This window comes from Lepisma saccharinum, unplaced genomic scaffold (genome assembly GCF_977018435.1).
Source record: "Lepisma saccharinum unplaced genomic scaffold, izLepSacc3.1 HAP1_SCAFFOLD_435, whole genome shotgun sequence".
NCBI lineage: Eukaryota > Metazoa > Arthropoda > Insecta > Zygentoma > Lepismatidae > Lepisma > Lepisma saccharinum.
In genome coordinates this window covers 197,044-209,565 of record NW_028143134.1, presented here as the reverse complement: position 1 = coordinate 209,565, position 12,522 = coordinate 197,044, and the positions used below count along the sequence as shown (strand labels likewise).

Genomic DNA, 12,522 nt, shown 5'->3' with positions numbered 1-12,522 from the left:
CCTAAGGTAAAACAGTTAACTTAAATTACCAGAGTCTCAACGTATCAGAAGTCGGTCATCTCCGCAACATATGGTCCTCCGCAAAACCGGATTAATTACGGATATCGGTAAACGACGGGACTGGTGAAAGTGCAGTTTAGTGAAGTGAAGTGATACAGACAGTGAAAGTACAGTGAAGTTACAGAACAAAGCAGTTTTCCCGCCACTTCAGCCACGCCGCGCGAGGGGAAATTAGAGCGAGCTAGGAGAATCAACGGACAGCACGATCCAGTCACAGGGTTGCCAAGAGCAGAGGAATTATCGAAGGCTGCAGATTCCATGTACGTGAGTAAATCCTTTTATTTTCCTTTTCCATGCTTGTTTGTTCATATTCCTAACCTTGCCTGAGAAAATGCCGGAAGAAAGTGAAATGCTTGAGAAGCTAGTGAGACAACGCAGTGTAATTCAAGGACAATTAACTCGGCTTCAGAACTACGTGTCGAATTATGACGAGGCAAGTGGTCATGTAAACGAAGTTGTAGCCAGGCATAAGCAACTCGGCAGTGTTTGGTCAAAACTAGAGGATGTAATGGACAAAATAGCCGAATTATCAGATGAGCAATCTCACGACGAGAAGAGAGCGTCATTTGAGCAAAGTTACTTTACGTTAGAAGCTAAAATGCTTTCAATAATAGACAAAGAGTCGACGAGAAAGAATAATACATGTAAGCCTGAAACTAAATCTCCAATCAAGCTCCCAGATGTAACTTTACCAACGTTTGACGGAAACTATACTCAATTTTCATCGTTTCAAGATATTTTTGTAGCCCTCATAGAAAAAAATGAAACCTTGTCAGACATACAAAGATTGCAGTATTTACGGCTTTCGTTAAAGGGTGATGCATTACAAACGATTGAGAATTTGCAACTCACAGGTGCTAATTACAAGGTCGCCTGGGATTTGATTCAGCGCAAATACAATAATCCAAAGTTAATAGCCGCTGCTTACGTAAGTGACATTGTGAATGTATCTTCAGTCACTAAGGAAAGTGTAACAGAATTAAGAAAGTTCACGACTACGATTAGAAGTTATATAGAAGCATTAAGAAACATTCAGGGAGACGCGGACTTAATTGATATTTTTCTCGTTCAGTATCTTTCAGCCAAATTGGACAAATGTACGAGAAGAGACTTTGAGAAACAATCAAGCAATACAGAATTCAGTACCATCGAAGAATTGCTTATATTCTTAGAAGCTAAGTGCAACTCTCTACAGAAATTCGAAGCAAATGAACCTTCGACATCGACGAAGCCGTTTTCAAGGTCACCAGCTGTTAGTAACGTTAAGTCAAGAACGCCACAAGCATCTAACACGTATTTTACTGCGTCAAGCAAAAGCTGCATCTACTGCAGAGATGCATCTCCTTTTCATCCTTTATTCAGATGCCAGTCATTTTTTAAATTGACGAATAAACAGAAATATAAATTCCTGCATGAGATCCGCATATGCACGAATTGTTTGCGTTTTGCTAATCACTCAGTGTTAAATTGTAAAGCAGGCTCTTGCAGGTCCTGTAGGTTGCGTCATCACACGAGTTTGCACGAAGAAAGGGGTGGCGAGCGCCTTGTACCTCCCCTCCTTCCAGGAAGATCAGCTGCGAACGAAGCAAGCAGTGTTTCCAACCCTCAAGTCGGAGAGGGAACCAGTTCATCATATTCAGTAAAGAATAAGAACCAGAATGTTTTGATGGCTACTGCCTGTGTTCTAGCAAAGGACAAAGATGGAAAATACTTGCCTTGCCGCATCTTATTGGACCCGGGGTCTCAAGTGAACCTCATTGGTATGGATATGGTACAACGTCTTGGGTTACGAAGACAGAGACAAAATACGTTGATACAGGGAATAAGTTCCAACACTGTAAATTCACCTTATGCTGTGAATGTGGAATTAAAATCAAGATTCAATGAATTTACAGTAGAGGCACAGTGTTCTGCCTTGAAGAATATTACCGAACGTTTACCTGCAGAAAAAATGGATATTTCAGCATGGGAGATACCTACAGATATTGACCTGGCGGATGAAAACTTCAATGTTCCTGCAAGGATTGACATATTAATTTCTGCAAGTATATTTTTCGATATCTTACTGCCAGAGAAGATGTCGAAGCAAGGACCTTATCCTACGTTACAAAACACACAGTTTGGCTGGATTGTAGTGGGCAACACTCCAGGAACAACGTCACATCCAAGCAGATCATTCTTCATACAGGGTGAGCCGTTGGAAATCCTTTTACATCGTTTCTGGTCGGTGGAAGATTTGTCGGAAGAAATTATGTCGCCTAAAGAAAAGAAAATGGAAGCACATTTTTGCCAAACTACAGAAAGGATCGAAGATGGCACTTACACGGTACGTTTACCTTTGACGGAAGATAGATCAGCATTAGGGGAATCTTTGGAACATGCACACTCCAGATTTTTACAGTTAGAACGCCGACTAGAGAGAGAACTGGAATTGAAAGAAGAATATGTGGAATTTATGAACGAGTACGAGAGATTACACCACATGCAAGCAGTGCAGGAAGTGCGAGAGGCGCCAGCAACGGGAGACATCCGATATTTCAACCCCCATCACCCAGTTGTGAATATAGCCAGCTCCACGACGAAAGTACGAGTCGTATTCGACGGTTCAGCAAAAACGACCAGTGGCAGGTCACTCAATTGCCTACAAAGTTCAGGACCGGTTCTACAAGAGGATCTGTTCGGGTTACTGCTTCGCTTCAGGACTCATATAATCGCTCTGAAATCTGATATTGAGAAGATGTATAGGATGATTCATATGCACCCTTCTGATAGGAAATTACAGTGTATATTATGGAGAAAATCTCACGACGAACCACTGATGATCTACGAATTACACACTGTAACTTATGGTCTGACATCTAGCTCATATCTAGCAACTAAATGCCTACAGCAACTAGCGACAGACGAAATGCACAACTATCCACAAGCTGCTGAAATACTGAAGAGAGACTTTTATATAGATGACTTGCTGTCAGGGCAAGAAGACGAAAATCAAGCCATTAATCTACGTAAAGAACTGTCAGCATTATTATCGGCAGGAGGATTTAAGCTACGAAAATGGGCATCCAATTCTGCAAGAGTAATGGAAACTATACCTTTAGAGCTACGGGAAGTTAAAGACACGATTCTGTTTAACGACGACAGTACAAAAACTCTAGGTGTCAATTGGAATACCACCGCCGACACTCTTTGCATATTAACGGCCGAAGATTCAGCGCTAGCGCCAGAACGGAATGCTGAGTTGGCTACACTCGCACCGGCGAAGAAACATCATCTTACAACCTACCATCCACGCAGCAATCCAGTCGACGGGAGGAAGAAATGCATTACAACTTCCCCTACGCGGGATCAAGCAGAGAAAGCAGACACCAACGCTTGTTGTGTAAACAATCACCCAGCTATCAACAATCAAGGAAACAGTAAGGCTGCTGGTTGCAGCAAACCTCTTTACGATAAACAAAGCTTTTCGACGATACGTGCAAAGAAAGAAAACAATTTGGCCGGCTACGATTTGAGCATTCACGAAGTTGTAAGCAAACGCAGGGTTGCCAGTCAAATCGCGCAACTCTTCGATCCGCTTGGAATTATTGGGCCTGTTATTGCACTGTTTAAACAGTTTCTACAGAAACTATGGAAATTAAATGTATCCTGGGACGACGAGTTACCTTCAGATGTATTAAACGAATGGAAGACTTTACAAGCACAAATATGCCACATTTCAGACATTAAGGTTCCACGATGTATTTTACCTAAACGGAAGATTATAAACATTCAAATCCACGGGTTTTCTGACGCGTCTGAGAGAATGTACGGCGCGTTCATTTACGTCAGAACTGTAACTGCAGGAGGAGAAGTTAATTCACGGTTATTGTGCAGCAAGGGGAAAGTTGCACCGATTAAGAAAATAACTTTACCTCGCCTTGAACTGTGCGCAGCACTTATATTGGCAAAATTAGTTAATAAAGTGAGACCTTTATTGAATCTCCAAATCAACAAGGTATATTTATATACAGACTCGCAGATTGTTTTGGCATGGATTGCAAAGGACCCAGAGACATGGAAACCCTTTGTGGCAAATAGAGTGGCTCAAATACAGGAGTACACGCAGGTGTGTGATTGGCGGCATGTAATGTCAAAGGATAATCCTGCTGATATGTTATCGAGAGGAGTCGAACCCCTGAAGCTAAAGGAAAACTCACTTTGGTTACAAGGACCAGTATTTTTAAGCCAATCAGATAAAGATCCGAATTTGGCCATCAACGAGAGCACTTTTGGAATAAATGCACCTACAGAAGTACCAGAACGAAGGAAGGTGAAAATAACCTCATTGGTAACTACACACAAATCAGATGAAATTCTTACGCGATTCTCTAAACTTTTGAGAATGATAAGAGTTATGGCACTTTGTCACATTTTCATTGACAATTGCAAGGGGTCCACGAAGAGAAATGTTTGTACTTCGAAACTGAATGCCAAGGATTTGCAACGAGCCACAGATACGTGCATTAAAGTAACGCAAGCCTTATTCTACGCGAAGGAAATAGAAGACTTGACTCACGAGAGAGAAGTTTCTCCGAACAGTGGAATAAAAGATCTGTATCCATTTCTCGACGCCGATTCCATTATTCGCGTGGGCGGACGTTTACAAAACAGCGATCTAGCTTTTGAGGCTAAACATCAGATAATCTTGCCTCCTAAGGCCCATCTTACACGGCTGTTAATTGAATACGAACATCGCAGATTACTTCATGCTGGAACACAGTCACTACTTTCCTCTATCAGACAAAAATATTGGATCGTCCGGGGAAGACAAATAGTTAAGCACATCCTACACTATTGTATTAAATGCCATAGACTTAAATCAGAAGCTAGTAAACAACTGATGGGACATCTACCGGAGCACAGAATCCGAGCAGCTTATCCATTCATGTACAGTGGCGTAGACTATGCGGGACCGATAAGGATAAAGACTGGAGCGCCAAGGAGCAAAGCGACGAGAAAATGTTTCATTGCACTTTTTGTGTGTTTCTCAACGAAGGCTGTACACGTTGAAATTGTTACCGATTTAACAACCGAAGCATTTTTAGCTGCATTGAAAAGATTTATATCCCGAAGAGGAAAATGCGCAGCCATTTACAGTGACAACGCCAGTACCTTTCGAGGTGCACACAGAGAACTTCAGGAACTACGCAATATGTTTGAATCTACATAGTTTCAAGATGTAATTCAAGACTACGCTGCAAATGAGCACTTTGAATGGAAATTCATACCGCCAAGAGCGCCAAATTTCGGTGGACTCTGGGAAGCGGCGATTAAATCGCTAAAACATCATCTACGAAGAGTGATGGGAAGCACCATACTAACCTACGAAGAGTTAAGTACCTTACTTTGCCAGATTGAAGCAATATTAAATTCAAGACCACTTTGCATTTTACCCGACGAATCAGATTACCAGATATTAACTCCAGGGCATTTTCTCATTGGCAGACCCATAACAACCTTCCCAGAACCTGACCTTACCCTCATACCTGACAATAGACTCAGCAGATACCAGCTGATACAGAAGATGAGAAGATCCATTTGGAAGCAGTGGAATAAAGAATACCTACATTCTCTTCAACAACGTCAGAAGTGGACATCCTCCACGAAGAACTTATCTCCAGGGACAGTTGTACTACTGAAGGAGGACGACGTACCCCCACTACAGTGGAAACTAGCTAAGGTGGAAGCGGTGCATCCTGGGAACGATGGACTAGTGCGTGTAGTGACAGTGAAAACGAAACACGGAGTGTTTAGAAGAAGCGTTGGTAAAATTGTGCTCCTCCCCATAGGTAAAGACGGAGATTAGTTGAATTATGTTAATTCAATCGGGGGGAGTATGTTCGGGAATGAAAGCATTCTGCTGCGAGCAGTGTGCGGCGCATGCGCGCGCAGCGAGGAGACTAGGGACTTGCTCATGTGAGCTCGGCCGTGCAACATACTACGCGTGCGTCGCCTATTATCTACGATATTAGACAGTTGTAATTACGGTTCTACATACCAATATGTATTCTTTAGTATTATAAATATTCTAAAATCTAAATCGATGTACCGTTTTATTCATCTGGTAGAACTACGCCTAAGGTAAAACAGTTAACTTAAATTACCAGAGTCTCAACGTATCAGAAGTCGGTCATCTCCGCAACACTATGCCTGAAAGTATTTTTGTATATGACGACACAGAACTATCTTATGTTGTGACTTCTTTGGGTCTGACTGTAATATATATATATATATATATATATATATATATATATATATATATATATATATATACATGTAATTGGTGATAAAATAAAGCAGTAAAGTATTAAGTAAATATATTTTATCCCCCTACTTACAAATCATGAAAGGAGCCAAATTCGAAATTAAGTTGAACGGACGTTCAAAATGTTTAAAAATAGCACTATTTCCATCAAGTATTTTTTACCATTGACCCTCAGAAATATCTCAAACTGACAATGAACGTTCATTGAACTTATTTATGATCGACAGCTAAAAAGTCATTCATTTGCGTGACTGGTTGATAATCCACCACTAGATAGAATTTACACAATATTTACCTAAAAACTTTGAGTAAAGTCACCTTCCCCCTAAAAAAATCCCTTGGTAATGGACTTTCGTGTTCTCACAAAAAAAAAGTTATAATTTGGCACAATTTTTCTTTTGCAGGCAAACCTTTTGTAAAGGTGTACTTGAGTCTGTGCAACCAGCCCTTCCCATTTGTGAACAATATACTGGAGAAATCCCCCGTTCTTCACTGTTGTCATTGCACTACAACCCCATCGTGATTTAGTATTAGGATATAGCGTAGTGAAGAACTATTTACAAGCATCGCCCATACCATTGATTCTCCCCCAAAACCTTTCCCTGAATTCTTTTTTTCTTTTCCTAGCTCTCAGCATGCGGTTTTCTTGGAAGACCGGCCGATTGTGAAAGAAAAAAGGGCCGTGGAGGGGGGGCGGGGTTGAGCGCGAGCGGTACAGAGGGGGAAACGGCTAGCGCGACCAGCTTAGAAACGTCAAAGTTAAAATTTACATACATTGCTCTGTACGTCGACGAACTACAGACATTCTAAAGAAAATTATGTAAGATCAGTTTCATTTCTTTGCTGTAGAAGAACAGTTGAAGCTTTCTTGCGCTTTAAAATGTTGATTTAAGTTATTACATACAATTGGCGAGCAAGTGAATTTTACGAAATTGAGATAAGGAAAACTACGTAATAAATAATATATTTAAAAAAAGGCTGCGCGACATAACTAACTTCATATTTGATCTTTAACTCAGTAAAATTTAAATGCCACACACTTGACTGTTCGAGCACAGAACGTCGACGAAAGAACCTATTTTTTAGATATCGTCACCAGCGGTGATACGGGCTCTTAACACCCCTGGTACAAGGCCACTGCAGCTCGCAACATAGAAATGGTGATAACCAATCGTCATCAGGCCAAGGGGGAACCACATCGACCCCACCCGCGCGGTTGGCGGCCATCTTGATGCCCGCCATCTTGAATTCTATTTCAGAATTTTAAATGGGAAGGGGGTGATATGATATATCAGATGAGGCTAGAATTCCACGAGAAATTTAATGGTGAAGTTATTTTCGACGTATCTTTAATCAGTAAAAAGGTATGATTGAATTCTTGTAGCAATTCGCTCTTTTTCGAGGTGTTAGAAAAATGCCTTAAAATTTGTTTAGCCCATCGGTAATGCATCGAGATCAAAGTGATGTCTAGGGAAAGAAGTTCGCATGCCATTGCACACGATTTTAATCGGATACATCCACGAGGAGCTGCTCACTATAGATGGTTGTCGCGAACAATTTACAGTGTGACGCTTGCATTGAATTAAAAGTCGTTCACAGTGGCAAGGCTAATATTTATGTTCATATGGAAGTTCATAAACAGAATATGCGACCCTTGTCATCTGAAACTAACTTTGGACTGAAACTGCTTCACAAAAATCCCATAGTGTTCTGTTGTTCCTCCTTATTGAAAAAAAATCTGTAAAAAGTACCTTCTTACATAAGCAAGGATGAAGAAAACCTGTTTATTTAACAAATCCAAGTAGCCCTAAGCATTTAAAGTTCCGTTGATGGAAAATTGACTAACTAATCGTGTTCCACACAGCACGCCACACCATTAACTTACCAGCACTAACCATTCAGCTTTGATCTGTCGAAAATGAGTTATCAGATAAAAAGCATCGAATATTCTGTTTATGAATTTCGTTATGAACATAAACATTAGCCTTGTCACTGTGAACGAGTTTTCATTTAATGGAAGCGTCACACTGTAATTGTTCACGACAACCAGTCATAATTGTAACGCCCCCTTGTCGTGTCGTGTTCGATTACCTGCACACACACACACAACGTCGCAGTTGCAGTTATTTCAGAATAGTACTTGACTGCAACGTACCGGGTTCGACGTTGTGACGGGGAACATTATTCAGTTTTGCCCATGATGTTAGCTCTTTTCTAGCCGGAGATATGATGTTCTTATACACTCAGGGTTCGGGTATATATATATAATGAAAGTTAGCGTCGACGTAAACAATTTATTGAACTGGGGTGAAATTAGATATCCGCACAAAACAGTCACAATATCTCCTGATAAGATTTCACTGCACTTTTGTCGTTCTTGAAGTCCAGGTTCGAACCTCCTCTGCAGATGTCTTGGAGAGGGAGGACAGGGACCATTCAATTTTTCTCCAGTGGGGAATAAAGACCTTATTTTTCTTTTATGGCATTGGGTCGCCTCTGTGCTGACTTAGGGACAATAGGGCATTAATTAAACGACTCAAGGAACATTTAAATCTGCTATCCTAGTAAAGAGTAATATCAACAAAACAACGGAAATTTACTATAAGCTTACAAAGGATAATGCTTAGTTAATCTTTATTTACTTTAATTAATTACTTGAATAATGCTAAGCTGTAGGCAGTAATAAAACACTGCTCGTTTTTCCCTTAATGAAAAATTAACTAACGATGAACATCACCCTTCGTATTTTCTACCTGGTAGGCCAAGAAATATTGCTATTGCTCGTATAATCTACCACAGTAGGCCAAAAGATGACGTCATTTCTGCATCGGCTGTTGTGAAATGTATAATCTACTAGTAGGCCAAAGAATACGGATACCCTTCGTATAATCTACTAGTGGGCCGTCTCCCAACAGTAAATATGTCCACGAGCTAAACCGTAACCCAATACAATGCGTATAATCTACCTGTAGGCCGCACAAGGAGTACGTTTCTGTTCTGCAGGCAGGCCACACTGTAGGAGGTTGAGCTTGAAACAATGCGTATATTCTACTCGGTAGGCCGAGAAATATTGCTACCTCTCGTATAATCTACCAGAGTAGGCCACACTGTGAGAAGCCCTCTTGTATCCCTAAGCACCCGTGTGCTTGCAATGCTGGGCTATTTGCGGGAGCAGAGCTCGACCATGAGTCGTTGAAGAGTCCACACAGAACTGAACTGACGGGGCAGGGTCGCTGCTTATATACAATTCCGAGCGCAGCGCCAGCGCCTCTAGTGGATTCTCGTGAACTACGAGAGCGCTGCTTAACATGAGGTGCCATCTATACAGATTAATAATGAACTATTATAAACAATAACGCTCCCTAGTGAGGTATGGTAGAACTACGTTCTCTACCAAGCATAGCAGTGAAACCCTATGCAGAAGTGATAACACAATAGATAAGATTATACAATGCTATTCAACAATGACAATAAAAAGAACAAATGCGTAACTTGTGGCGATCTCGCAGGATCGTTGCAATTGCCCCTCTCTTGGGGAAAAATTTTGAGAGTTCGACTAAATTTTAAATTTACAAGAGAATCTTGAAAAATTTTTCATACTAAAAAAATTTGACAACCGTCTAACTAAATAACACATTGATAATATTGCTTTACTATAACACTAATTCTGGCACTATGGTTCCATATTAATCACAACAGCATACTGAGTTTTTCATAACTCTTAACAGTCGTTTATAGTTAATCAACCAATATTCTTTAAATATTCACTGTCCACTAAGTAATTTTGGCAGATACTAATCACAAGTTCCACTATATATAACAAGTTATGACAAGATCCATTATATATTATAAGTTCACTAAATATGAAATGTTCCGCTAAATAGGATACGTTAAGAGAAATACCACTATAAGAAAAGTTCTAAATATGAAAAAAAATTCCACTAAATGCGAAAAGTTCTACTCTTTCTTCATTTTCTTTTTAAAACTCCCAGTTTCCTCATCCGTGATAGTAGGGGAAATTTTGATGGAATTCGGACACCTTCCTTCCTCAGGATGTCCCGGAGCTCGAACAGCGTCACCTGCCTTCTACCAACCAGGTTCACCACGCATTCCTCGAAAGATTCCTGCTTCGCTTTTGAAGTGGAGTGAGCCGCCGATTCCAGCTGAACAGGGGCTGGACCGCTAAGATCTGCAACAGGCACATTGGAAGCAGAGGATGCAGGCGGTTGGGTGGACTCTTCCATTGGACTCCAGGCCATTATTGAATCGTCCAGGGCCTTAACCTCCGCAGTCAGATGTCTCTTCTCTCTCTCCAAAAGGCGCACCTTCTCTCGCCAGAATTTGACCTCTTCAGACTCGAAGGAGGTCCCACGAAGGCTGACACTGTGGTCCTTCAGGGCTGGAGAGTCGACACTGGATCGTCTAGAGCGCACACGCCGTTTCTGAGTAAATATTACTCTAGAAGTCTTCATTTCGCTATTCTGAAAGGAGTTCTTCAACTCTGGGTTGTGGTTAGGAGGGGGAATCAGCTGTAGTTTCCTCCTCGGAGGCGCCGGTCCTAAAGGCACAGGATAAGCCCTTGCTTGCATCTCCTTTCTTGCTAACTGGCGACGTAGCATTTCAACATCAGCGTGCTGTGCTGTCATGCTGCAGAATGATATTAAAGTCTTAAATCCCAACAATAAGAATATCGGTTATCAGCAACTCTGATAATTTACTTCATGGCTTATCTCTTTTCTCCATTGTTACATCAGTACTATTAGGAAAGTTGCGCTTATTCTGTTTCATTCTTTCTTTCTTTTAAACAAACATCCGAGAATCCCAGTGTAGCTTTAGTTTCCATTCTTATTTCTGAAAAGCTCTAGAAGCCTTATCAAGAAGCAGCAAAAATGTCTAGATATATGCACTGCTTAGTTAAAATAGGCACTCCTATAAATGCGTTCAGCTATTATTAAGACAATATTATTCCAGCTCTCTGAGACATGTTTCTCATTACAGTTGGACTTGGGTTGAGGGCATGGGCGCAATAACTAAAAATAAGCACAATAAAGTTCCCTGCGAGTCTTCTCTCTTCCGTGGGAGTCTTTCTTCTCGACCACTATTTAGCTATGACTCTGGAAACTACCTTTAATCTGGGCCTCTTTCTAGCTCCATTCCTTCCATTAATTAATAACTTCAAGTAGGCACCCTTAACACATGCTTCAATTCAACCTTTCATATATCATTTATCTTCTTCTTCTTCAACTGTATATGTCTACATTTCTTCATTTTACTGGAGTCATACCTCCTTTCATTATGCTGAACAGCTGGTGTTCTTCCCACTTTTTAGTATATAAGAAGTGCTTCATTTACTTAAATATTTAGCTCCACAATTGTATGAGTCCTCCAGACACAATCAGGAGTACCACCACTAGACTGGAATGAGAAAATTTACTTTGTTTGTTTGTCTTTTAATAACTTTTTTTTTTCGGCCCTTGTAGACTTCAAAAGAAAGCATAGCATCTCTACATATCCTAATAACCGAAGAATGCCAGTCATGTCTCTTCCATCTGCTTCGGTGGAATAGATGCTTCATCCTTTTCCTCTGTAGCGCCTTCTTCTTCTTCTTCTTTTTCTCCTTCTTCAAGAGATGGCTAGAGTAGAAGAGCCTCTTTATCCTCCTTTTCTTCTTTCGTTTCCAATATTCTTCGTTACAAGGAAACATCTCGGGTAGGTGGAAAGTCACACTTGGTTGCAAGGGCATTACAGGGTGCATTTCTGGCTGCATCTCTGGTTGCATCTTCGTTACATGCTGCGTTTCTGGCTGCATTTTTGGTTGCATCTTCCATTCTTCATCGAGAGGCAACGGCTCGAGAGTATCATGGAGTGGTTCTGAAGCAACAACTATGCTGGAACTGGAAATTAATGTTTCCTGTTCTGGAGGAAACTGAAGAGAACATTCCTTATCATTTAACTCTTCTACTTCTTCAACTCTGGATTCCCCCATTAAAGCATTAGTCAACTTTGCTAATTCTTCCTTCTCCTGTTTTCTCTCTTCTTTATATTGCAGCAATAGATCATTGTATTCTTTGTTGTAGCTCTCCAGCTTCTGTAGACTTTCTTCATATTCCCTTGTTTTACTTTCTACACTTTCCCTTCTCCGAAGGATAAATTTA

At 40.8% G+C, this 12,522-nt stretch overlaps 2 protein-coding genes across 2 annotated transcripts; both read left to right on the top strand.

The window, feature by feature from the left end:
• The first annotated feature begins 391 nt into the window (after positions 1 to 391).
• Positions 392 to 5,272, top strand: LOC145982811 (uncharacterized). Its single transcript, XM_083116180.1, has one exon. It carries the CDS (start codon positions 392 to 394, stop codon positions 5,270 to 5,272), a length of 4,881 nt encoding a protein of 1,626 aa, XP_082972306.1.
• Positions 5,273 to 5,404: 132 nt separating this feature from the next.
• On the top strand, positions 5,405 to 5,908 carry LOC145982810 (uncharacterized). The gene has a single exon (XM_083116179.1). It carries the CDS (start codon positions 5,405 to 5,407, stop codon positions 5,906 to 5,908), a length of 504 nt encoding a protein of 167 aa, XP_082972305.1.
• Positions 5,909 to 12,522: the final 6,614 nt, after the last annotated feature.